The sequence below is a fragment of the Salvia splendens genome, chromosome 5, assembly GCF_004379255.2.
Source record: "Salvia splendens isolate huo1 chromosome 5, SspV2, whole genome shotgun sequence".
In the NCBI taxonomy this organism is placed as follows: Eukaryota; Viridiplantae; Streptophyta; class Magnoliopsida; order Lamiales; family Lamiaceae; genus Salvia; species Salvia splendens.
Window position 1 is genome coordinate 15,269,872 of NC_056036.1, and position 26,135 is coordinate 15,296,006.

At 38.3% G+C, this 26,135-nt stretch overlaps 1 protein-coding gene and 1 pseudogene across 1 annotated transcript; one reads left to right on the plus strand and one right to left on the minus strand.

Moving 5' to 3' along the window:
• On the plus strand, positions 1–23,563 carry LOC121804807 (annotated as a pseudogene).
• Positions 23,564–24,018: 455 nt separating this feature from the next.
• On the minus strand, positions 24,019–25,114 carry LOC121802580 (thylakoid lumenal 16.5 kDa protein, chloroplastic). The gene is made up of 4 exons (XM_042202266.1): positions 24,731–25,114; positions 24,509–24,648; positions 24,353–24,425; positions 24,019–24,276 (listed from the first exon to the last, which is right to left on the minus strand). The coding sequence occupies exons 1-4, from the start codon at positions 25,032–25,034 to the stop codon at positions 24,167–24,169; spliced, it is 627 nt and encodes a 208-aa protein (XP_042058200.1). The 5' UTR covers positions 25,035–25,114; the 3' UTR covers positions 24,019–24,166.
• Positions 25,115–26,135: the final 1,021 nt, after the last annotated feature.

A 26,135-nucleotide genomic window follows, 5' to 3' on the forward strand; every position in this document is an offset into this window, starting at 1 on the left:
AGGAAGCATTAACCTCTGCCATCTCCATTGTAGCACAGCTCCCTTCATCTCTCACACCTAATGCACTATTCATCAACTTCCGAATCATTCCATTTCCCCAAAATTTCCCAACCCTCACCGTATCTGCGCAATTTTTTCGGCAATACCTCCGCTTCGCACCGCAATGCCGGTGCGACCTTCCGATTCTAGCTACCTGCTTATTGTTGTATTGTTCCTTCTCCAACCCTAGCTTCTCCTTCCTCCTCCTCCTCCTCCACCGCAGTTCCTTTAGTTGGCTTTGGCTATGGTCAGCTTCTTCATGTGGCTTTAGCTCAGGAGTGGCGCCGCCTAGCTCATTCCCGATCGGCGCTTCTCAACTCTTCGACCCAGCCTCTTCAAATTAGTTCGGATCCGGATTGTGCTGGTGAGTTTATAACTTGAGTATTGCTTACTCGAAATGTTGGGCTTTGGTGTGGCTGGACCAACCATCGGCCCAAGTCATTATTGAGGGCCGAGCTCGATTAAGCTCGGCTAACACCGAACTCGATTAAGCTCGGCTAACACCGAACTCGATTAAGCTTCTCCAACACCGAGCTCGATTAAGCTCGGCTAACAACCGTTGTATTTGAACAGCTCGTTCAGTTACAACAATAAGTTTCTTCAGTTTTCAGTTTCACATCTTGTTTTTCTCCATATTCGTGTGATTCAAGAAACTAGATAGAGAAGTGAATACACTTTGTGATTCTTGAGCTAGCTAGGTGAGTGATCCAAAATCGAGTTGTATTCTCCGATTGAGTAGCGAGCTAAGTGATAGTGTGTTGTAATCACCTTCGTTTGTTTTGTATTCGTAATAATATCGTCTCACATTTGTTCGTGAATCTCGCGTCGATTCTGTTTTTGACTCTTCAAATTGGCGCCGTCTGTGGGAAAAGGAAAGAAATCGGCGCGATGTCTACGGCGAAATTCGAATTGGAGAAGTTTACGGGCAAGAATGACTTCGGTCTATGGAGATTGAAGATGAAGGCCGTGATGATGCAACAAGGGCTTTGGGAAATCGTCAAAAATGGGGAGGCCGACACCGCCAAGGGTGCGGATGAAAAGGTCGATCCAAAGGCTCAAGAACTTCAACAAAAGGCGTATAGCACTCTGATCCTGAGTCTCAGCGATCGAGTCCTGAGGGAGGTTTCGAAGGAGGAGACCGCTGCGGCAGTGTGGAGGAAGCTTGAGTCCATCTATATGACGAAGTCTCTTGCAAATCACCTTCATCTGAAACAGAAGCTTTTCACCTTCCAGCTATCAGAGGCGAAGAGCATCTTGGAGCAGCTCGAAGATTTTGGTAAATGCGTGGATGATCTGGAGAACATCGATGAGCAGATCAAGGATGAAGATAAAACACTTATGCTTCTCAATTCATTACCGAAGAGCTTCGAACAATTCAAGGACGCTATACTCCTTGGAAGAGACTCCAAGATCACCTATGAAGAGGTGTATTCGGCCCTGAAATTGAAGGATTTTCAGAGTTCTTCAACAAGACTGCGTGATCAGGCTGGGGAAAGCTTGAACGTGAAAGCCAATATCAAGAAACCTGAAAAATGGAAGAGGCAGGGTTCTGAAAAATGGAAAGGAAAAGGCCAAAGGGAGTGGGATCAGAAGGAGTCCAGGTCTTGCAACTATTGCAAGAAACCTGGGCACATCAAGAAAAATTGCTGGGCCTTAAAGAAGAAGCAAGCTAATGGCGACTCTGATCAGAACACTGCTGACTGTGCAGCAGATTTGGAGCCGGCTCAGGTCATGAATGTGACTGAGAAGCCCATTGCAGACTCTTGGATCGTGGACTCCGGGTGCTCTTTCCACATATGCAGCCACAAGAAATGGTTTGAGAACCTGACTGAAGCACAGGGATCAGTCTTGCTCGGCAACAACCAGGTGTGTGTTGTTAAAGGCATTGGCAATATTCGTTTTAAGGTGCATGATGGTTCTATTAAATTGCTGACTGAAGTAAGGTATATACCTACTATTAAGAGGAACCTTGTATCTGTTGGTGTGCTTGAAATGAAAGGATTTTCTTGTGTATTTTCTGGTGGGAGTATGAGGATTATGAATGGTGGTGCTATTGTTATGTCAGCCTCTAGGATAAATAGATTATATTATCTGGAGGCTGAGGTCATTGTGGGAGATTCCTATGTTGCTGAGGAACAGAATCTGGTGTTGTGGCACAAGAGATTAGGCCATGTGGGTGATAAAGGGCTTAAAGAATTGATCAAGAAGGGCGTTTTTGCATGTGATGATAGGGAGAGTGTAAAAATGTGTGAGTCTTGCTTGCTGGGAAAAGGAAAGAAATTGCCTTTTGGCTCAGGAAAGCACAACTCCACAAGACCTCTGGATTATTGTCACAGTGATCTATGGGGTCCTAGCCCGGTTAATTCCATAGGTGGTGGAAGGTACTTCTTGAGTGTAGTAGATGACTATAGCAGGAAGGTTTGGGTATGGATCCTCAAGGAGAAATCAGACACATTCAGCAAGTTCAGTGTATGGTACAAGGCAGTTGAAGTTGAGAAAGGGTATGGCTTGAAGTGTCTGAGGACAGACAACGGGCTTGAGTTCCTATCAAGGGAATTTGATAACTTCTGTGTGCAAAGGGGAGTGAAGAGGCATAGGACAGCTCCGGGGAATCCACAACAAAATGGAACCGCGGAGAGAATGAATAGGACTCTCCTTGAGAGAGTAAGATGCATGATTTTTGAATCTGGAGTGCCTAAGAAATTCTGGGCAGAAGCTGTCTCCACAACAGCCAAATTGATCAATAAATGTCCATGCTCAGCCATTGGTTTTGATACTCCAGATGGCAGATGGTATGGAAGCCTAGGAGGTTATGAGAAGCTTAGGATTTTTGGTTGTAGAGCCTTTGCTCACACAAGGCAAGGAAAGCTAGAACCTAGAGCACTAAAATGCATTTTCCTTGGCTACCAAGATGGTGCTAAGGCATATAGACTTTGGTGCACAGAAGAAGGAAGTCAAAAGGTCATCATCAGTCGAGATGTCATTTTTGATGAGTCAACTATGCCATTCAAGCCTACTCTGCAGACAGAGACAACTCCAGAACCTGCTGGGGTCAGTTTTGATCAACTTGAACCAGAACATAGAGCCTCAGATGCTGCTGATTTCCAAGAGCCAATGATGTCCTCAGATGAGGAGAATGAGCAGCCTACTGATAATACTCCAGATGTCTCTGATCCAGAGCCACAAGTTCAGCAATATGCTCTGGCCAGAGACAGAACCAGAAGGGAAATCAGACCACCAGCAAGGTTCAGAGATGCAAATTTTGTATACTATGCCTTGTGTGTTGCAGAGGAGTTGGAGATCTCAGAACCAAGCACCTATAAGGAAGCTATTGGCAGCAAAGACAAAGAGAAATGGAAAATGGCTATGAAGGATGAGATAGACTCTCTCATCAAAAACAAAACTTGGATCCTAGTTCTCAGATCACAGATTCAACAAAGACCTATCTCTTGCAAATGGATTTACAAGAAAAAGGTGGAGGCCTCTGAGAATGATAGTATCAGATACAAGGCTCGCTTGGTTGCAAGGGGTTTCACACAGGAGGAGGGGATAGATTACACCGAGGTCTTCTCTCCTGTGGTGAAACACAACTCAATAAGGATACTCTTGGCAATTGTGGCTCGGAGAGATTGGGAATTGCAACAACTTGATGTAAAAACAGCTTTTTTGCATGGTGAGTTGGAGGAGACAATCTATATGGAGCAGCCACAAGGATTCATAAGGCCGGGAGATGAGGATAAGGTCTGTTGTTTGAAGAGAAGCCTCTATGGACTGAAACAAAGCAGCCGGCAGTGGTACCTGACTTTTGACAGGCAGATGGAGAGACTTGGCTTCAAGAAATCTGCCTTTGATAGCTGTGTTTACATAAGGTACAAGGGAGGTAAAGCTGTTGCTTACTTGTTACTTTATGTGGATGATATGCTTGTGGCAGGCCCTAGTAAGGCAGATGTGAAGCAAGTGAAGGAGGATTTGGAGGAAGCTTTTGAAATGAAGGACTTGGGAAATGCAAAGAGAATTCTTGGCATGGATATCATAAGAGAGAGAGCTGCTAGGAAGTTATGGTTGATGCAGCATAGCTACATCAAGAAGATGTTAATCAAATTTCAGATGATTGACTCTAGAAAGGTATCAACTCCAACAAGTCCACACTTCAAGCTCTCTGTCAGTCAGAAACCAGCTAATGATCAGGAAAGGAAGTTGATGTCTAAGGTGCCTTATGCAAGTATTGTTGGGAGTATTATGTACATGATGTTGTGTACTCGGCCTGATCTGTCACACGCCATAAGCCTGACCAGCAGATACATGGCAGACCCGGGTAGCACACATTGGCAAGCCTTGAAGTGGATAATGAAGTATTTGGTGGGCACGCAAGATTTGGGATTGTTGTTCTGCACAGCAGACGGTGAGGATGAGCTCATAGGCTACTGTGATGCAGACTATGCTGCAAATATTGATAGCAGAAAATCCCAATCTGCCTATATCTTCAAGCTTTTTGGTATAGCTGGAAGTCTAATCTCCAATCTGTGGTTGCGCTCTCTACAACGGAGGCAGAGTATATATCCTTAGCAGAAGCGGTTAAAGAAGCTAAATGGCTAAAGGGAATATTGGGGGATTTTGGTGTGGTGCAAGAGGCTGTAACTATCTTGTGTGACAGCAACAGCGCCATTAGCTTGGCCAAGCACCAGACTTTCCATGAGAGAAGTAAGCACATCGACATCAAACTTCATTTTGTAAGAGATGAGATAAGCAAAGGCGTGGTGGCAGTCAAGAAGGTCCACACCTCTGAAAATGCAGCTGACATGATGACTAAACCCCTACCAAGTGCTAAGTTCGAGCATTGTTTAGACTTGGTTAACTTGACTGCAAGAAGATGAGGGAATTTTGGTGAAGGTGGAGTTTTGGCTGGCCGGATGGTGGATGCAGCCAAGGTGGAGATTTGTTGGGCTTTGGTGTGGCTGGACCAACCATCGGCCCAAGTCATTATTGAGGGCCGAGCTCGATTAAGCTCGGCTAACACCGAACTCGATTAAGCTCGGCTAACACCGAACTCGATTAAGCTTCTCCAACACCGAGCTCGATTAAGCTCGGCTAACAACCGTTGTATTTGAACAGCTCGTTCAGTTACAACAATAAGTTTCTTCAGTTTTCAGTTTCACATCTTGTTTTTCTCCATATTCGTGTGATTCAAGAAACTAGATAGAGAAGTGAATACACTTTGTGATTCTTGAGCTAGCTAGGTGAGTGATCCAAAATCGAGTTGTATTCTCCGATTGAGTAGCGAGCTAAGTGATAGTGTGTTGTAATCACCTTCGTTTGTTTTGTATTCGTAATAATATCGTCTCACATTTGTTCGTGAATCTCGCGTCGATTCTGTTTTTGACTCTTCACGAAATGTGTCACGAGATTCTGATTGATTGTAATTATTCGTGCATTAATCTGTAAGTTGCCATGATCTACTGTGATTTTGTCTTCGAAATTGGAATGAGGGATGAATGCATATGTGAAATTTGTATAGTAGTAGTATTTTTTTTTCACGACGAACTGACTGGGGTATTAAGATTGTTATTAATGTTTTAGTAACTTTTCAATAATCAGTTTTCATAGTTCAGTTTTTGAAGTTCAATATTCAAATTCAACTGCAAATTTTTAGCTGTAGCTGCTTATGGATTAACATGGCTAAATGTTCAGCTTACTAAGTACTTGCACGAGACTTGAAAATGGGTCACTGACTCACTATTAAGTTGTTATACACTATACACTAGTATAAAGTAAGCAAATAGTATAAAAAAATTGTTTATACCTGGCATTTTAATTTAATAAAAAAAATCTGATAGATGATTATCAAACACATTTCCCCCTGGACGTCAATTCTGAAAATTCATTTTCAAAATTTTGTGACTGTTCTCATGTACTAAATTTACCTGACACTTGACATTAATCTAAGAGGATATAGCACACATGTCAGAGATAGAGATATGTCAGAGATGGAGAGAGACTGTTGTAGATTTGTCACTTGATCTCGTGTTCATAATAAAAATATGGTATGCTGCAAAAACTGGGTGTAATATATTGTAAAACACATCAATTATAGTTCGTTGATCAGCAAAACATGTGTCATCATCCTGCTATATGTGAAACATGTCATGCTGATGTTTATAATTTGTAGTTAATAGTTAACATTCATATAACTGTTATACATGTTCAGAAACAAGTGTAACTTGGTATAGATAGTTGAATAAAAATAACTGTCATTCAAAAAATTTAATACAATTGGTGCCAAAAGGGACTGCTGTTAAACTGTGTTTCAACGGAAACCAACTCAAATTTCCATTTTCTCGGTAGGTTTGGTTTCTTTAACTCGATATTCTGAATTGCATCTGACAACTTGTTTCATTGTCCCACTTTCCCATTTTTCTTCAACTTTATTGATTTAAACCCCTAACTAAAATTGTGTGCTTCCTTGCATATTTACATCTCATTCCATTAACTGCTTCTCCAATTGATACGTTTTAGGTTTTTTGCATTTGCTTCTCTCATGGAGACTGCTTCTACAAGTGGTCTTCGTTTTCGAAGGATTCCACGGCAGTCCTTTTCAAATTGCTTTAAGATGGAACCATTGGTGAGTTTTATTTCTGATGCTCCCTATACACGCACAACAGGGCTTTTGCATTACCATCAAGTTATGACACCGAGACATCCCATTTCAGTACTATTAGTGTCTACTTAATAATTGATTACCTGCCTCTACCACAATACATTGCTTTTTGGATGCAAGTGGTTACACTGGGCTTTTGAGCCACTCTTTTTCTTTGTTCATTCCAGCTGGATGAAAACTTGGAGCAATGGCCACATCTAAACGAGCTTGTTCAGAGCTATGGCGCTGATTGGGTTAAAGACGAGTACAAGTATGGGTACTATGAGAACGTTGGGTCCATCACGTTTCAGAATCAAGTATTTGAGGGGCCAAATACAAACATCGAAACAGGTCTGTAGGCCGGAATAGTTATTCTCTATTCATTTAAGTATCAACTATTAGGTAAAACTGGATATGAATACTTGATCTTATCCTCTCTCGTGGGGAACTGTTGCACTGGATGATGTTGGGGCTCCATTCTGATTTTTTAAATTTCTCCAGCACTTCACTGAAATTTTCGTTCCATTACTAGTTGGGGTTTCACTTTATTGAATTCATGAAATAATTAAATTTCCTTTTGGAAACAGCTATTGCAACTATGCGACTAATTATTTTTAAATATTCTGAGCTGCACTGCAGAAATAGAGCTAGCTAATGCTAGATGGACTAGGGCACAGTTATCAACTGAAGAAGAAGTTTCAAGTACCTCAGGAAGTAATTGCTTGCAGCATCTTGGAGAGTCTCCGTTGCCGGCATATGAACCTGTTTTTGACTGGGATAACGAGAGATCCGCGATATTTGGTCAAAGAGTTCCTGTTAATAACATTGTGCAGTACACTAGGTTTCTTCTCTGGACCCTCGTTCCCCTAACTTCGCATGCTGACATGCATGTGTACTCTTTACCTGCATTAAAGTATATATCTCCTAATTGTATCGTGTACTCTTTTCTCTGGTTTCATCCCCTCCCCTGTAATGTATTTTTCCTCTCATTGTAGTGGGCTAAGGATTGCAGTGAAAGTCTTATCCTTGTCATTCCAAGCTGGGTTTGTAGGTGAGTTAGTAGTAACTTTCTCTTCTTCTATTTCTAAGTTAATTGGAGATCTTTGAGATTCGAGATAATTCCAAAGCTGAAACAAGAAGTTCTCTTGTAGAGCCATTTTATGGCACTATTTGTTTATATAATAGGGAGAGAAGGGAAAAACTATCAGAGGATTTCATGTTCCACATGTTACCATCAGAAATACAAAATGTAAGTTGTAGAACTTTATCTGTTTCATTTTTGAATAGTTATATATTTATATGAATTGGATTTGTTATCTCGCTGTCCGAGATGTTTGGTGCTAGATATGGTGCAATCAACTTTTTATCTTCAATCTAATGTGCTCAGTACAGAAAATGTGACATAGAATTTATGTGAGGTTCATAGTTTTCCTTTGGATTACCCAGATGAATAATTCTGTTGAGGCACGTGGTATTTTTCATGTTGATGTACCATCAGCATCAGTTTGTTTGCTTATCCAATTAGAGAAGCCTGCTACTGAAGAAGGCGGAGTGACTTCATCAGTTTATTCACGCAAGGAGCCGGTAAGCATTGCCGCATTAGTAATCTTACAACGATGCTCATTACTCAAATGATATAAAGATAATATTGTAGTTTTACAGAATATATCCAATATTTAATGAATATCGGCCCCTTTTTTAACTTTTCTTAATAAAATGTTCCATTTTCATATTATATTAAAAACAGATGCTAATGATGTGGAAGGCGAGGGTCAACTTATTATTTCATATATTTGATTGCCATGAGAGCTCGATGAAGGGGTACACTTCAAAAATAGTATTTGTTGATTCCCATGTTTGCACTTAGTCGAAATAGATTGTTAGTACTATTAATCAGTGAGAAACCTTTTTCTCGGCTATTATAACTGTCATATGCTTTTAAAGATGAATTATGTTATGTACAATGTTACTAGATTCGTTTATTTTTTATTTTTGTTTCTTGTTGGAATAATTAGGTTCATCTTACTGAGAGGGAGAAACAAAAACTGCAAGTCTGGTCTCGACTCATGCCTCACAGAGAGTCCTTTGCTTGGGCAGTCATACCACTCTTTGATGGTGGTATTACTTCTGTTTTTGGTGGTCCTGCTTCCCCTAGCAGTCCTCTCGTCACTAGCCTTTCTGGCTCAACTTCTCAAGAGGGAACTTCTGAACCGGTAGCGAAGATCACATTAGATGGAAAGCTTGAATATTCTTGTGGAAACTCTGTTGTGGTTGAAGTATCAAATCTGAGCAAAGTCAAAGAAGCCTATACTGAAGAATCACTCCTGGTTAGGTCCCTTCGTATTTTCTTAAATTGGATATGCTAAAGTCAATGTTTGAGTTTAATGTTGCTGTATCAGTCTGGGGAAAAATAACGAAACTCTTAATATATGGCTCCATATATAATTTCAACTGGAAGATCATCTCTTGTGAGCTTGATGTAGTGGTCAAAATATAAGGCCCAAATATACAAAGCGAAATTCTCATTGTATTTCTATTACTGTTATATGTATAGTTGAACATGAGTTGTAACATTCTTTATTTTTTCATGGCTCATTTTCTCTTACTCCTAGGATCCTAAGCGTAAGATTCACAAACCAGTGAAGGGTATCTTAAGATTGGAGATTGAGAAACTCCAATGTGGCCTAGTTGATGATAAGTGTTTTGAAAACAGAAGCGCAAATGGTGATTTTGGGGGTCATCCGAGTGTCTCCGATGGACGGAAGAATGCTGATTTGGATGCTCATTCTTCTTATGGGATGGTGCTGGATCGAAATGGATCAATATCTCATGGCCTAGGAGATAGTGACACTAATGATGTAAGTATCATTGTGGCAGTGGATTTTCCTGCCGTATATATACTTGAGTAAATATTACTCCCTCCGTACCACAAGAGTATATGCACTCTTTCCTTTTTAGTCCATCCCACAAAAATATGCAATTTCTAATTTTATAAACTATTTTCTCTCCAATGAGGTGGGACCCATTCTCCACTAACAATACTTTAATTATTTTTTCTTTCTATCTCTCTCTTACTTTACCAATTGTGCATTAAAACTTGTCTTGTGCCAATCAAAAGTGCATACTCTTGTGGGACGGAGGGAGTATGGTCGAATTCAGTTAAAGGCATTCAAATGGTATTATTAATTTGTCCTTTTGCAGTTTCAGGCTTTTGACTTTCGGATAACTTCGAGAAATGAGCCCTTCTTACAGCTTTTTCATTGTCTTTATGTGTATCCTCTAAGTGTCAGCATGTCTAGAAAAAGAAATTTGTTTATTCGAGTTGAACTAAGAAAGGATGACACTGATATACGCAAGCCATCATTAGAGGTATAGTTATGCTACATGCTGCTTCCCAGTTTGATTAGTTGGACCAGATCTTATAATAAGTTTCAATTTATCAGGCAATGTATCCAAGGGAACTGGGTTCTACACTTCAAAAGTGTGCCGAGACTCAAGTTGCTGTTGGAGCTAGGGTTGCTTGCTATCATGATGAAATCAAAGTCTCGTTGCCTGCTATATGGACCCCAACACGTCACCTTTTATTCACTTTGTTTCATGTTGACCTACGAACAAAAATAGAATCTCCCAAGCCTGTAAGTGCCTTCATTCAACTGAGGAAGCGTGTCTAATAGTTTCTACTTATATTTGACATTACTTTTGGAGTACCACCAGCCTGGTAACCAACTTTTTGGTATCTTGACTCTCTGCCTCAGTGTATTGAATGAAGATGGGTTTTCTACTGTCAATATTTTCACCATTGTTTTCTCATTCAAAATCAATTTTATACATCATTGCAGGTGGTTGTAGGATATGCTTCACTTCCTTTATCAGCTTATGCACAGTATGCTCTCAGCCATTCTCTGTTTCTAATTTTTGTAAACGTCATAAAAATGAATTTGTTACTGGCATTCATAATATATATGCTACTTCACTTTCTATTCATAGCTTCTGATATACTTGAATGTGGCGAGTACTAACTAATCAACCTGACCAATATAACAAGCACTAGTCAGTCTGCAAAACCATATGGATATGTAATGAGATGTACTGGATGAGATATATCACTAATTTAGACTTAGAAATTACTATGACTAGCATGTCATTTATGGGCATAGATATGTAACTCATACTTCATGCACCTTCACTTTTAATTTATGTTCTGAAACATTGCCTTTGAGATTCTTTCTACTGATGTTATATCCATATTGGTCAATATCAATAATTGAGATATATGACTAAACATGGTATATTATTTCTTAAAAATTATGAAAACTAATGTATTTTGCATATTGATGAAAAGTTACGTGCCAACAATTTTAAAATCCTAACCACTCAATTTGCATCCAGTCCACATCAATCAGCAGTGGAAGGGTCCACTTATCAAAGGATTTCCTGCGATTATTTCTAGTATGGAATGAGTCAATCATCCACTTTGGTATTCTATTGAACAAAAAGGGCGATCCTCCATTGATCAAGAATTTCAATTTTCCGGATGTACATAAAATCATAGTATAAATTAGATAAGTACATAAGTACATTGAAGCCTGAACATCCGCAGAGGAAATAACACTTGGAAAAAAATGCATGAATTAATGTTCCAATAACTTAGTGCTTGTGTACTGGAGTTCTTAGATCTCTAAAATAGGAAGCTTCAATAATATCTCAATCATATGCTATAAATTCCTAAAATATAGGCACAGAACTTTTTCTTTCGTTATGTAATTTAGAAATTTGGAACTGTGTTTTCATCCAATACCTTGTTTGATGGAATTTGTGTAAGCCTGAGTTATGCACATGTATGGAACTTGTTGATTCTTATCAACTTTTTGCAACATTTGTCAAATATAGTTGTGTATGAATGGTGAATCACAATATAGACCATGTCTACTGCAGGTCAAAATCTGAGATTTCATTGCCTCTTATGCAAGAATTGGTTCCACATTATCTACAAGATACTAGCAGGGTATGATGTATCGAATTTGAATTTGAATATCATTATTGAATATTCTCATTTTCTAGTTATCTTTGGCGAGACTTATCATTATTGCTGGAAGTAGCTAAATGATGAGTAATTGAAGTGAATGGTTGGTAATTTTTTAATCCTGCCAAGGTTAAACTTGGAATGAAATGCTCCAAACACCGTATCACAGCCAATATTTGTAACACTGAAATCGCGAGAAGCCAAAGTGGAGAACTTTCAGTGATAGCTTTACACATGAAATAATGATTGTGTAATTGATTACTTACAAACATTACATTAGTCAATAATTAAAAAAAGTTGATATGTTATTGCGCCTTCTGTTTTTCTTCTATAAATTGCCCTGTACACTGGTTTCATACTCTATCTCAATTTGTTTTGTAGGAAAAGGCGAATTATTTGGAGGATGGTAAAAACGTGTTTAGGCTCCGTCTACGTTTATGTTCATCATTGTACCCAATAAGTGAACGGATTAGAGATTTTTTTCTTGAGTATGATCGGCACATTCTTCGAACAAGTCCACCTTGGGGATCTGAGCTTCTTGAGGTTAATTTTTATATTCTTTTTACCTACTTTTCATCTTCAGGAATAGAAAAGAACATACATTCAGCTACAACATTGAGATTCTTTTATTCTAATATACCTTTGCCAGTTTAGTGGTTGATGTTAATTCCACGGCAAATTTCTAGATAAGTAAATCCTTTCAGCTTAAGCTCTCTTTTATCCCAAAATTTGCATCTCCAGCTGAAGCGCCCTTGAATCAATGCCAGTATATCTCTGTCACATAAAACATAGAGATTTGCCAACTAGTGAATACTTTGTAATATTCTTTATTTACCAGGTGGGATTGCTGATTTAATGCCAAAAATGATGAGAAATAACTTATCTTCACATTCATTTTCTTTTTTCTTTTTGCAGGATTCAATCTATATGAATACTTATACATTGATATGCTTGATCTGCTATGGTTTAACTACTGGAGGACTTGTATTTTTCTTTGTAGGCAATCAACAGTTTGAAGAATGTTGATTCCACAGCTTTACTTCAGTTTCTTCAGCCCATCTTAAACATGCTTCTCCACCTCATTGGCAATGGTGGAGAGACTTTGCAGGTAAATTACTTGGATCAGGGACTAGTTCTTTACTAACCTGTTGCATTGTGTCTACTAAACTAATACTGCTATAGTTGTTTTATTCATGTGTCTCATATTGCATGAATTGAAATTTCGAAGCATAATATCATATGCTGATTATATTTCAACATTCAGGTTGCTGCTTTCAGAGCTATGGTTAATATATTGACAAGGTATAGCTTACTCATATATTCAAAGTTGCATTAAACTTAGGTGTCTTTTTTACTAGCCTACATTTAACTGATTGGCAAACAGATATGGTCTTGCATAGCTCATTTTCTTCTAACTTCAACTTTTAGTTATTGTGGTTAATGCTTGATATAAGTAGTGTAAGATGGAAAGAAACAGTAATTTGAGTAGGCCAGATCAGTTTAGCCCATGATAAGATTAATAAGTTAGCTAAACTAGCTTTTCGGGAGCGAAGATTGTTAAACTACTCAACCTATTACTAAACCGTAGACAATGCTTACTCCATTGTCCCTCTTCAATGTAGTAATCTCGGCCAAGGGCTGCAATTAGTTTATCTTGATGCAACAGTAGAGAGAGAGAGGGGGGAGAGAGAAAGGGACGATGGACAGAAATTGCAAAGAGGGAGAATGAGAATTTCGTTCAATTTCATTTTTTTTTGGAAATACTAGAAAGATTTGTCATACTTGCTTCCCTTGTACAAAGTTTCGCCTGTGACGAGCAAGCTTGGAGAGCATCGTTTGCATGACACGGTGGTTTGGGTTTTCTGGAAGTAAGTTAGTTTGAGTTTGTGGAGTTGTGGGTATGTGGAAATTGATGATGATGGAATCGGCGGTGGTGGAATTCAAACGTTGGTTTATGTGAGGAGTTACATTTTGGGGTTGGGTATGTTGTCCGCAACGTTTGGTTGTCTGTGGTGGCGGAGGTTGAGGGGAGAAGTGTGATGATGAGGAGAGGTGAGGACATGTGTGGCGGGTAACAGAAGACGGGTAACAGAAGATAGGGATGGGGATGGGGCGGGGGAAATAGTAGTGGGTGGTGAGAGAAGGATATAAACATAATTTTACATCTCAATCTATGTAATAATTTAGGCTACGAAACAGCTTTTCTATCTTGATTTGTTAGTTGTCCATGCTTTTGCATGGTTGAGAAGTAGAGTGTAGGTTAGGACTTTTTAATTTTAATGATATCAGAGCGCGAGCATGAGGTTTTCTTGCGTTCTCCAATCTAGATGTGGGTGTGTACTGTACACCGCACCGAAATCACGATGCCGAGACAAATACCATACATAAGCCTTTGGTTGATGTTATAAAATATGAGTATCCCACGTCGGTTGTGTGACATAGTTTATAGTTTAGAGTTGTGTAACATAGTAGTTTAGTCTTGTACTATATATTTGTGGCCTATGTTGAGTAATAACACATCGACTACTCTTCTCTACTATGTCTATATACTTTTCCACTTATATCTATATTTGTTCTTCATGGTATCAGAGCGGGTCGCCGACTTTGGGCCAAATTTAACTTACTAAGCAGACTAAAACCGAAAAGAAAAAATGACTACCCCGACGCAGTTTGTCTGGGCAAGTGGTCCAACTTATCGGAAAAAGTCCAGCCCCTCCAAGGTTCACCTTGAAGGGTTTGAGTGAGGGTGTTGGCAATTGAAACTAAAAAATTAACATATAACTATCCCATATCAGCGTTAAGAAAAATCTGAAACCACTATATAAGTCCCATGGGCCACTCCTCTAATCACCAATTGATTTTAGGATGGAACTCATAGATTTCTATCATGGTACCCATGTAAAACAATAAAATAAGACATATGTGGAGAAGTATATAGACATAGTAGAGAAGAGTAGTAGATGTATTTTATTACTCAACATAGGCCACATATATATAGTACAAGAGACTAAGCCAGACTATGGCACACAACCAATGTGGGATACTTATATTCTGTAACACTCCCCCTCAAGCTAGAACATCTATATCAATCCTAATTTCGTGTTTTTTAAAACCATAATTTTTTTAGAGACATTCATATCCGCTCTGATACCATGTAGAACAATAAAATATAGACATGTGGAGAAGCATATAGACATAGTAGAGAAGAGTAGTAGATGTATTTTATTACTCTAACATAGGCCAAATATATTATATATATATAGTACAAGAGACTAAGCTAGGCCATGTCACAAAACTGAATCTATATAGTACAAGAGAAGCATATAGTACTTACTGAAAATTTTGGCATACCATAGATTGGTAAACCAAAATTTTGGTATAGAGTACATTATTTTGCGCAGAAATTTTATGGTAAGACTGAATCTATACTATTCTAAGTTAAAATATTTGATATAAAAAATTTATAAATATTGGAAGTTAGATAATGCAACAAAGGATTTATTAAAAAATTTACGATATACGATGAATATTCAGGTTTAATATTTGTAAATTTATATAACATAGATTTAACTTATTTTATAATTGTGATTATTTTTAAATATAGCTAAAAAGTTATTTGTTTGTAATTTATCATAAATATATATATTATGAATAAACTTTTTATGTACATGTATACCGATACCATGGTGCATACCTTTTTGGTATATACCTTGGTATTCCGTACACACTGGTCGGAAACTACATACCATTACGCACCAAAAGTTTTAATTAAGGTACCATATTGTACCAAAAAATTGGTATTTTGTGATTCTGTCAGTGATTTTTCGGTATCATCCCCCACCCTTCATTTTATTCAAGTTCGTTCAGTTTTAGGTAGCTATCAGATGCAGACTGCAGAGTAAGTAACCCCTTAATGTTGCGCTGCGTTCGTGTTCCACAGGGTGCAGCAAGAGTAAGTTGATGATGGTGAAAGAAATATTTTTCTCGTTAACTATGTGGACTTTGCTTTTGATGATTTTGGGGGTCGCCAACCACCAGTTTACCCTGGTTTATCTACAGTATGGGGAAGTCTAGCCCGTAGCAAGGTAATATTGATTCTGAGACTCTTTTTGATATTTTTCTTTCTGAATGATGTCTCAGATATAACCAGCTTATCTTATTTATGGATAGAACAAATTACAGAAGTTTGCCAAATGAGTTCTTATTTCAAATTCAAATGATTGTCTCTTTGTTTCAAGAAAGATAAAGAAAATTAATTAATTTATGCCCTCTTTTTCCAGAAAAATAAAGAAGACTTTTGAGGTGCTTATAAAATGCTTATGAGTTCACCAAATCTTCATCTTTGAGATGAAACTGATTCTTGTTACTTCATTACTTTCAAATTTAGGCTAAAGGTTACCGTGTTGGGCCTGTTTATGATGATGTATTGGCTATGGCTTGGTTTTTTCTTGAACTCATTGTCAAATCTATGGCATTGGAGCAAACTAGATTGTTCTATCACAATCTTCCTTCAGGTAAATTGTTTCAAAAGCCTTGTATTTTATCACTGTTTCTGTACAGCAATTACCATGTGGATTATTTATTTAATATTTTTTGGTACGAGAAGATGTTCCCCCAATGCAGTTGAAAGAAGGTGTATTTAGATGTATCATGCACTTGTACGACTGCCTATTAACAGAAGTTCATGAGCGGTGCAAAAAAGGTCTTGGTTTGGCTAAATATCTAAACAGTGGTTTGGCTTTCTTTTGTTACGATCTTGTATCTACCATAGAGCCTCGCCAAGTTTTTGAACTGGTAAGCTTACCCCTTCCGCGAAATACTTTGTACCTCATGCATAACTGGGTTGTATGTGTTCTCTACATACTCTATTCAAGTAAAATACTTCAAAATCATGTTACACTTGAGAGAGACCTCTTTATAACTTGAAATGCAACAACTATGTTATCACAAATTTATTATCGATGTTCATTTCATTATGGATCAAATATGGTTTTCCTGATTTGTTAAAAAGAATGCAACTAAAGAGGGCATATGAAATTAGAAGAAATAGCTGCTGGTTAATAGTTACTCCCTCCGTCCCACAAGAATATGCACCCTTTCCTTTTTACTCTGTCCCACAAGAATATGCACCCTTTCCTTTTTCCTCAAGAGATAGGGAAATGATGATGATGATGATGATGTTTTAATCATAGTTTACCGAAGAGATATTGATTGATTGTTTACTCAAAGTAAAATCTTCAGGACTCTACTGTAGGTTATGTCACTGGAATCTTTTGACCTTGGGTTGGTTTATGTGTTCATGTTTAGGCTTCACTAATCACTATCACTTTATCTGTAACTGTTGTTTTGTAGGTGTCTCTGTATCTTGATAAGTTCTGTGGAGTGTGTCAACCGGTGTTGCATGATTGCAAGCTTACATTTCTGCAGATTTTATGTGATCACGATCTTTTTGTGGAAATGCCAGGGAGAGATCCTTCTGACAGGTAACCTTACGGTGCTTTCCTTTATAGCTTCTTTGAGCGCTTGATTGTTATTATTCTGTCACATTATGAAATTTGATCAAATTTTGGTCTGCCCCGCAACGTAAAAACTCAGCCCGAAAAACCATGTAGTTTTGAATTGTTTGGAATTATCCCACGTCAAAATAATTTGGTCGCCTACGTGTAATGTATTGTTGATGTATTTCAACTAAATGACGTTTTCTTTATGAATAGAACGACATGGTTTAACTCATTGCCGCGATGTCCACGTATGATTATACCCGGTTGCCATATCAGATACTATTTCGCCCAAAGTGTTCGTCATGGGATAGTTGCGAGAAAAAAAAATCAAATTTCATGATTTTTCCAGCTGATTTTTAAAGTTGTGTGACATACCAACATCTGACTAAAATTCATGGTTTTATGGCAATTTGGCCTTATAATAATGGCTGGATATGGTTGGAGATTTTGCTCCTTAATTCAACATTCTCATGATTAGATGCAGTGATCAAATTGTTTATGCTACCGGTCAGCATTTCAACCACTTTGGTTCACCTGGATTGCTAACCATGCAAATGAGAGTTGACTATATAAGTATATTACTCAAACTTAATAATTTTATGGATTGTTTATTATTTATAAATATTACAAAAGGAGAATTAGTTGATAGGCTGACCTGGTTAATTTAAACAACCTCATATATATATGCTTTAAGTAAATGAACAGTACCGCTTAGTGCGCTGACCGTTGGGATGTGAGGGATTAAGCTTCTGACTGTGACTGTCGGCAGGAGGGATACCTTGGGTAACCAATTTTTTTTTTGGAAAATTTCAAACTATGTAAGTATACATAAATTTATGAGGTTGCTCACCAGACATTCATTGGCTGATTGTTCACAATTTTTGGTGTTGAGTAAATCACAAATCAACATTTGGTTTCAGTTGAACTAGTTAATATAGTTGTTAAAATGTTGCGTACGTGTTTCTCACTGAATTTGTCTCTTCTCTCTCGGGCACTTATTAGTTCGCAAGCAAGATGGCAAGATGACAAATTGCACTTTGAGTTGACCAACTTAGATAGGTTGACTCAAATTGCACCTAAGTTGCCAAAGTTATTAGGAGTACTATTTTAAAATTAAATTAAAAAATTTAGAAGGATCAATAAGGCACAATGTGTACAGAAGAAGCAACTAGCAAGTAATGTGAAAAGTAATAATGGGACACTGGGAATTTCTTTTAGTACAAAAGCATCCATATATTTTTTGGTGTTCAAGTTGAGTGCTCAGTTCTCGTTTCCCTTGATCTATTAGATATAAATCTTTTGATTCAAATTTTCATTAACTCTAGACAGTTCTTTTTTTTATTATCAGGAATATGATGCTATTTCCTTTTGCGAATTGGTCGTTTGAATTTTCATGATTAGGGGGAAATGATATATTTCTTGAGCGACATTATTAAAGACTGGAGCTTTGATGCTATAAAATGCAGTTGTTTATTTGTGATTGGATGAATGTATTGTAAGGTGGTCTTATCTTATTAGTAAAGTTTTGTCTGTTATCCCTATGTGTGTATTTGACAAAATACTGACTTGAGTTTACACATTTTTCTTTTCTTCTGATTTTTTGACGTGTTCGACATGGTGGCTTTTAAATAACAGAAATTACATTTCATCTATTCTTGTACAAGAGATATTTCTTACATGGGACCATGAAGATTTATCCATGAGGGCTAAGGTGAGTGCAGTATGATGCAATAGTTAGACACATAGAAGATTAGTGTTCCATATGTATTTTCCACCTTGATAATCATTGATTGATTTGTTTTGTCACCTCTTTGAGCGATTTCATATTCCTTATGACATCTTCGTTGATAGGCTGCGAGAATTTTGGTGGAACTACTCTGCAAGCACGAGTTTGATTTGCGTTACCAAAAGATGGAAGATAAACTTTATAAAGCTCAGCTGTACTTCCCCCTTGTAGGCCAGGTGTATAACACATTCCTTTCATCTGTGTTCAGTATGTGGGTTGCTATTATGTTTGTATTTTTAGTCTCTTCTGTAAAAATATTTTGTTCTCAGAGTTGGGTATTTGAGTAATGGTTTAGTCTTCATGAGTTATTTGACTGTAAATCTGCTGCACTGGCTATTTGTTTTTTAGTCAGTTACTCAGTTTTTGTTGCATTATTGTAGATACTAGATGAAATGCCCGTGTTCTACAATATGGGTTCAAGTGAAAAGCGTGAGGTCTTGATTGCTATATTGCAAATCGTACGCAATTTGGATGATGCCTCTCTTATTAAAGCTTGGCAACAAAGCATTGCCCGTACCAGATTATTCTTCAAACTTTTGGAGGAATGTCTAATTCATTTTGAGGTAAAATAACGCCATGTATTCATTTTTCTTTAACATTTCTGGATCTTGATATGCAGGGAAACTGATGGGTTAAAGGGACAAGAAAATCTGTTATGATTTTACTGTCTAATCTAGTCCCTATTCAGGCCTCATATTCCCTCTACCAATACTACCCGAGGAAAAGCCTACAATAGCGACCATCTGATTTATGCTTAGCACTAATAGGGGAAGATAAATGTGAAAGATCCAATTTTTTTTTATCATATTAGCAGTAAATGATGTCTCTGTTATTTGCTTGGACATCTCGGTTCATGGGGTATATATCGTTTTTGTTTGGTTTTTCTGATGTATATTAATTATATCAATTGGGAAAAATATGGTTAATATCTATGCCAAGTTTTAATATACATTTGGAATGTCCAGATATTAAACCACACCTTCAGTTAACAGATGTTTTGGTATTTTACATGTCTGTGATTCTCCTCCTGGAATATAGATCTTAACTATCATGTTTTTTATTATATAATGGGCAGCAAAGGAAGCCTGATGATACCTTGCTCATGGGCAGTAGTTCTCGCAGTCCACTTGGAGATAAGCCCTTCTCATCAAAGTATTCTGAGAGACTTTCTCCTTCAATTAATCAGTATCTTTTGGAAGCTGCACGCCAAGAAGTTGGAGTATGCATATCATCTGATTTTGTCATGTTTTTCTAAATGTGTGTCTTTTCACAGTTCAGTAGTATATGTCACTTCTTTTAGGTTTGCTAAATGTAAAAGTGTGATTGATGCAGCCCCAAGGAACACCTGAAAATGGATATTTGTGGAAAAGAGTCAACTCTCAGCTTAGCTCTCCTAGTCAGCCATATTCCTTAAGGGAAGCTCTGGCTCAGGCCCAATCTTCTAGAATTGGAGCTTCAACTCAAGCATTAAGAGAATCTTTGCACCCAATATTGAGGCAAAAATTGGTATGATGTTTGATGCAGATAGTAATACCATCGGTATTGTTCGATATTATTATAATATCCGATGCATCTGTGTTGTTCAGGAACTTTGGGAAGAAAACCTTAGCGCTGCTGTCAGTCTTCAAGTTCTGGAAATAATTGAGAAGTTCTCTGGGGCAGTAGCATCCCGTGCCATTGCTACTGACTATGGAAAACTTGATTGTATTACATCTATATTTATGATAGTCTTTTCTCATAATCAACCTCTGGCCTTCTGGAAAGTTATGTTTCCTGTTTTCAATAATGTCTTTGAGCGTCATGGAGCAACATTAATGTCGAGGGAAAATGATTGTTTTCTAAAGCAAATTGCCTTCCATCTTCTCCGGCTTGGAGTTTTTCGCAATGAGAATATTAGGAAAAGATCTGTTATTGGGCTCCAGATACTTGTTCGGGTAGGTATATATTATTACTTGCTTGGTCTTCATATCTTTTTTATTATTTCTTGCTCACAAGTTAGGTGTAATTGTTTTGTAGAGCTCTTTCTCCTACTTCACGCATGCAGCAAGATTGCGTGTCGTGCTCACCATTACAATGTCTGAATTGATGTCTGAAGTCCAAGTTACACATATGAAAACTGATGGGACTCTAGAAGAAAGTGGCGAAGCGCGCCGTCTTCGGAAATCTTTGGAGGAGATGGCAGATGAATCTAAGAGTCTCTCTGTACTCAAAGATTGTGGTCTTCCAGAAACAGCTCTTGTTTCCAGCAGTGAACAATTGTCTGATAATCATTGGTCCTGGTCGGAAGTTAAAGAACTATCTGATAGTCTACTTCTGGCTCTTGATGCTAGCCTGGAACACGCGCTACTGGTAGAGCTTATCCACCCTGGTTACTGATCTCAAACTTGTGCAACCTCTTTTTTTAAGAAAACTGATGTACTGATCAAGTTTTCTTCTAGGCATCTGTTATGACAGTTGATAGATATGCTGCTGCAGAGAGTTTCTACAAACTTGCTATGGCATTTGCTCCAGTTCCAGATCTTCATATCATGTGGTTGTTGCACCTGTGTGATGCCCACCAGGAGATGCAGTCTTGGGCTGAAGCAGCGCAGTGTGCTGTTGCTGTTGCTGGAGTAGTGATGCTGGTAAGATTCTGCTTTTTTACATTTCTTGGTTCCCATACCAAACCAAGTTTTTCTATGCCTGATGACACAGGGAAGATCTTACATTCATATTTGTTCTACGGGTTGAATCTAAGGTTGTGTGGCCTTTTAAGGGGGTGAGTGACCCATTTTTACATGGTATCAGAGTAAGCCCAAGTTGATGATGGGTTTTTTTGGTTTACGTGTGTGAGACCGATGATCTGGCCCACACGTGTGCGGGCATGTTGAGACCCATGTTTCTTGTCTCATATTGACTTGATAATGATTGTGCCTCTCTATATATGCTTGGATAATCCTCCCCTGTTATAAGGCCTTTCAATGGGATGAGTGACCCATTTTTACACAGCTGGTTTGAATAATCGCTCAAATATTATAACCACTTGTATGAAATATATGAATCTGGTTCCTGTGTGACATAAACGATTTTATGTTTAGGCCCTCGTATATAGAAATGATGGAGTATGGAGTTCGGATCATGTCTCTGCATTGCGCAAGATATGCCCCATGGTAAGTGGTGAGATAACTTGTGAGGCCTCAGCAGCCGAGGTAGAAGGATATGGCGCTTCAAAACTTACAGTTGAGTCGGCTGTTAAGTACCTGCAACTTGCAAATAAGCTCTTCTCCCAAGCTGAACTCCACCACTTCTGCGCCAGCATTCTAGAACTAGTTATTCCAGTGTACAAAAGCAGGAGGGCATACGGACAATTAGCCAAGTGCCACACGATGCTGACAAACATATACGAGTCAATTCTTGAGCAGGAATCGAGCCCCATACCTTTTGCAGATGCAACATATTATAGGGTAGGGTTCTATGGTGAAAAATTTGGGAAGCTTGACAGGAATGAGTATGTATATAGAGAAGCTTGTGACGTGAGGTTGGGTGATATAATGGAGAAACTCAGTCACATATACGAGTCGAGAATGGATGGTACAACATTGCACATAATACCAGACTCTAGACAGGTCAAGGCTGATGAACTACAGGCAAAAGTTTGCTACATGCAGATAACAGCTGTAGATCCAGTTATGGAAGATGAGGATTTGGGAAGCCGAAGGGAGAGAACATTTCCACTTTCTGTGCGTGCGCGTGTCTTTGATAGGTTTTTATTTGATACTCCTTTCACCAAAAATGGAAAGACTCAAGGTGGGTTGGAAGACCAGTGGAAACGGCGTACAGTGGTACACACCGACGGTTCATTCCCGGCCCTAGTAAACCGTCTGCAGGTGACAAAATCAGAATCGCTAGAGTTCTCTCCTGTGGAGAATGCGATTGGTATGATTGAAACGAGAACAGCAGCACTAAGAAACAAGCTCGAGGAACCTCGCAGCTCAGAAGGCGATCAACTACAGAGTCTACAGAGGATACTTCAGGGATCCGTTGCCGTCCAAGTGAACAGCGGACTTCTGAGTGTTTGCACGGCATTCCTTTCAGGTGAGCCTGCTACCAGACTGCGCTCGCAGGAGCTGCAGCAACTCATAGCCGCACTCCTAGAATTCATGGCAGTGTGCAAGCGTGCTATCCGTGTCCACTTTCGCTTGATTGGCGACGAAGACGAAGAGTTTCACACGCAGCTTGTCAATGGATTTCAGTCGCTAACTGCAGAATTGTCCCACTACATTCCAGCCATTCTTTCAGAACTCTAACAAGCTTCAACTTCGTCTTCTGCAGTGAGTGCTTCAGTGTAAAAATTATTCCTTTTGTAGGTGTTTGATAAAATATTCAGCTAGTTTTATCTAAGTTTCTAGCATGCTTGTTACAAGATTTCTCGAGTGTATTGCTTCTTGCATTGATATGCTGCTGCGGACCTTTGTATTGATAGAGATAGTCATAGGATGAACTGTGCAACCTCCTATTTTTGACACTTGGTGGAGAAAGTTAGGATGGATGTGAAATCAATTGATTTCTGGTTCGATTACTTGTGTTTGAATAGTCATAAACTCTGCTCAGTTCGTTTCATTATTGAAAGTAAATGTCTTGGAAATGAAACTATATTGAAGGGATACATTATCCTGATGTCAAATTCGCATCTTTTGTCCTATGGTATATTAGGTGAAGATTGTGATTTATGTAAAGTCATACTGTATAAGAATGTGATTCTCCTCGGAAAAAAAAATAGAATGAAATATGACTGAAAATATCACACTAGACAAATTGACGAACAGAAGAGTTTAATTCGTTAATTAAGATTCTGCATAAAAGTAAAATATCAAAGATATGCAAGTACTAGTAATATAGTACTAGTAATTGTATGAGTAACCATTACTCTATTAGAATGAATCATTTTAAAAAGCATCTCAAAAACAAAACTGTGAAGGTAATCTGGAGTTTGAGTGTGCATCGATGAATCTTCACACTTACATATACACATGCACAAAACACGTCCGAAGTTCCATTTTACAAAAAGGCCTTGGTAGTATTTATTTTTCTCAAGGAGCAAGGATTGGATGCCAATACAATAGAATATATTGTAATAAATAAATTGAGTGAGTTACAAGTGAAGAAATAAAACTGAAAAATTGTACTCCATATGTTGTAGTGGTTCAAAGGCCCTTGAGTTGTCCGGCCAATCCAGATAGAGTGGTCCACTTCTCAAAGGCGGTTGCAGATGCCACAAATGCTATCTTAGACCCTTCTTCATCTTTTTCAGAAACTGCATCCAATCCAACACTATGTGTCTAATTCAAATACAATCACAAAATATGGCAATTAATTATAGCTAAACTCACTAGATGAGATTAAGGAAGCCATTGACAGTTGGAATAGATCAGCCTCTGTCTTCTCCTCTTCACTAGAACTCAACTGCCATTCAATCAAATTGGAAATGAGAATCCAAAGCAAAGTAATAGTAATAGTTTTTAACACACACACACACACACACCTACCTTGTTGAGGGCAGCATTAACCTTCTGGAGCCATTCAGTATCCTTGGCTGACACAATAACAGAATTTGCTTCAGCAAGGTCCTCCTTCTCAATAGCCTGCCCTATTTTGCTCAGTTTGTACACAACATCTTGCAGGTATGCTGCATCAAACATGTATACCAATTATACTAACAATGCAATTAAAGGCTTATGAAATCTAATAAACTGAAAAAGTGAATGAACCTTTTTCCTGAGTGGATGAGCTGATCTCGAGCCTCTTCTTCCTATCTCTCTTCACCTTCTCCATCAGCTCGTCATCTTCATCCGCCTCCAAAATGGCGGCGCCGGCCTTGTAATTGGCGCCGGAGAGAAAGCCGGCTGCGGTCGCGAGAGAGAGAGCGATGGCTCTCCTGCTTGTAACGATGGAGCATGTCTCAGAAGGAGCAACAGATCTACACACAATTTGAATTGTTGAATGTGAATGTGTAGATGTAGATGGAACGCAAGGGAGAAACACTTTCGCGTTTGCGAGCAAAAATGTAGCCATTTTTGCTTGATGAATTTGAGTTTTTGGTGGCAAAGAAGGAGAAGTTGTGAAACTGCACAAGATAAGATTGCGAGCTTTTCCTCCTCACTTTCCAAGGCTATTTCCGTCAATACATACCCACCTAACCAAACTCCTTTATTCATAATTTTTTTATTACCTAATCAAATTACTCTTTATTTCAAATATACGAATGCGAATGTCATATTTCAGTGTTTGATAAGATTCATCAGCAATCATAAATCTGCTTAATTTATGTATTTTATCCAAGTATATTTTTCAAATAGATTTCTACCATTACTTTTCAATACACATGATTGGATGTCTTAGATGGGGCTGACAATTTTTGGCACGACATAAACCCCACACGAAATTAATGGGTATGTATCAAAGCTTATTGGGTTCGTGTCGTTATCGTGTCGACACGATAACGACACAAAAATTTCGTGTCGTGTTACACGTTAAGAAATAATATTAATATATTACTTATAATATTATTATTATTTTATTTATTTTAAAATTTAAATTAGGTTTAGTCTAATGGAGCACTTAGTATTAATATAGTGTCGTGTTCGTGTTACACGTTAAGAAATAATATTAATATAGTGTCATTATTGTGTCGTGTCATATATGTGTTGTTATTGTGTCGTGTTGACCTGAAATGGTTCGTGTCGTTAATGGGTTCGTGTCGTGTTCGTGTCTGAAGGTAGCGGGTCGTGTTCGTGTTTGGGGTTTTCGTAACGGGTCGTGTTCGTGTTTGTTATTATTGTGTCGTGTCGTTATCGTGTCGACACGATAACGACACAACACGCACGATTTGCCACCCCTAGTCTTAGATACGAAAACGAAATAAATTACCAATATGAGAATATTTCAAAACATTATTGAGTAATATAAAGTGATATTTACTAATTTATTTAAAGGATTTTTTCTTAGCTAATCAACAATTTATGTATGTTTCGCTCTGCAAGATTCACGTCAGCCACGACTCGGTTGCGGAGGGGCAAAGGTGTGGATGTGGTGGGGTCGGCCATGGAGGGAAGACACATATTCCAGCAGTATTCCGAGGCAGGTGGCGGGGTTGGCCGACCCCTCCTACATCTG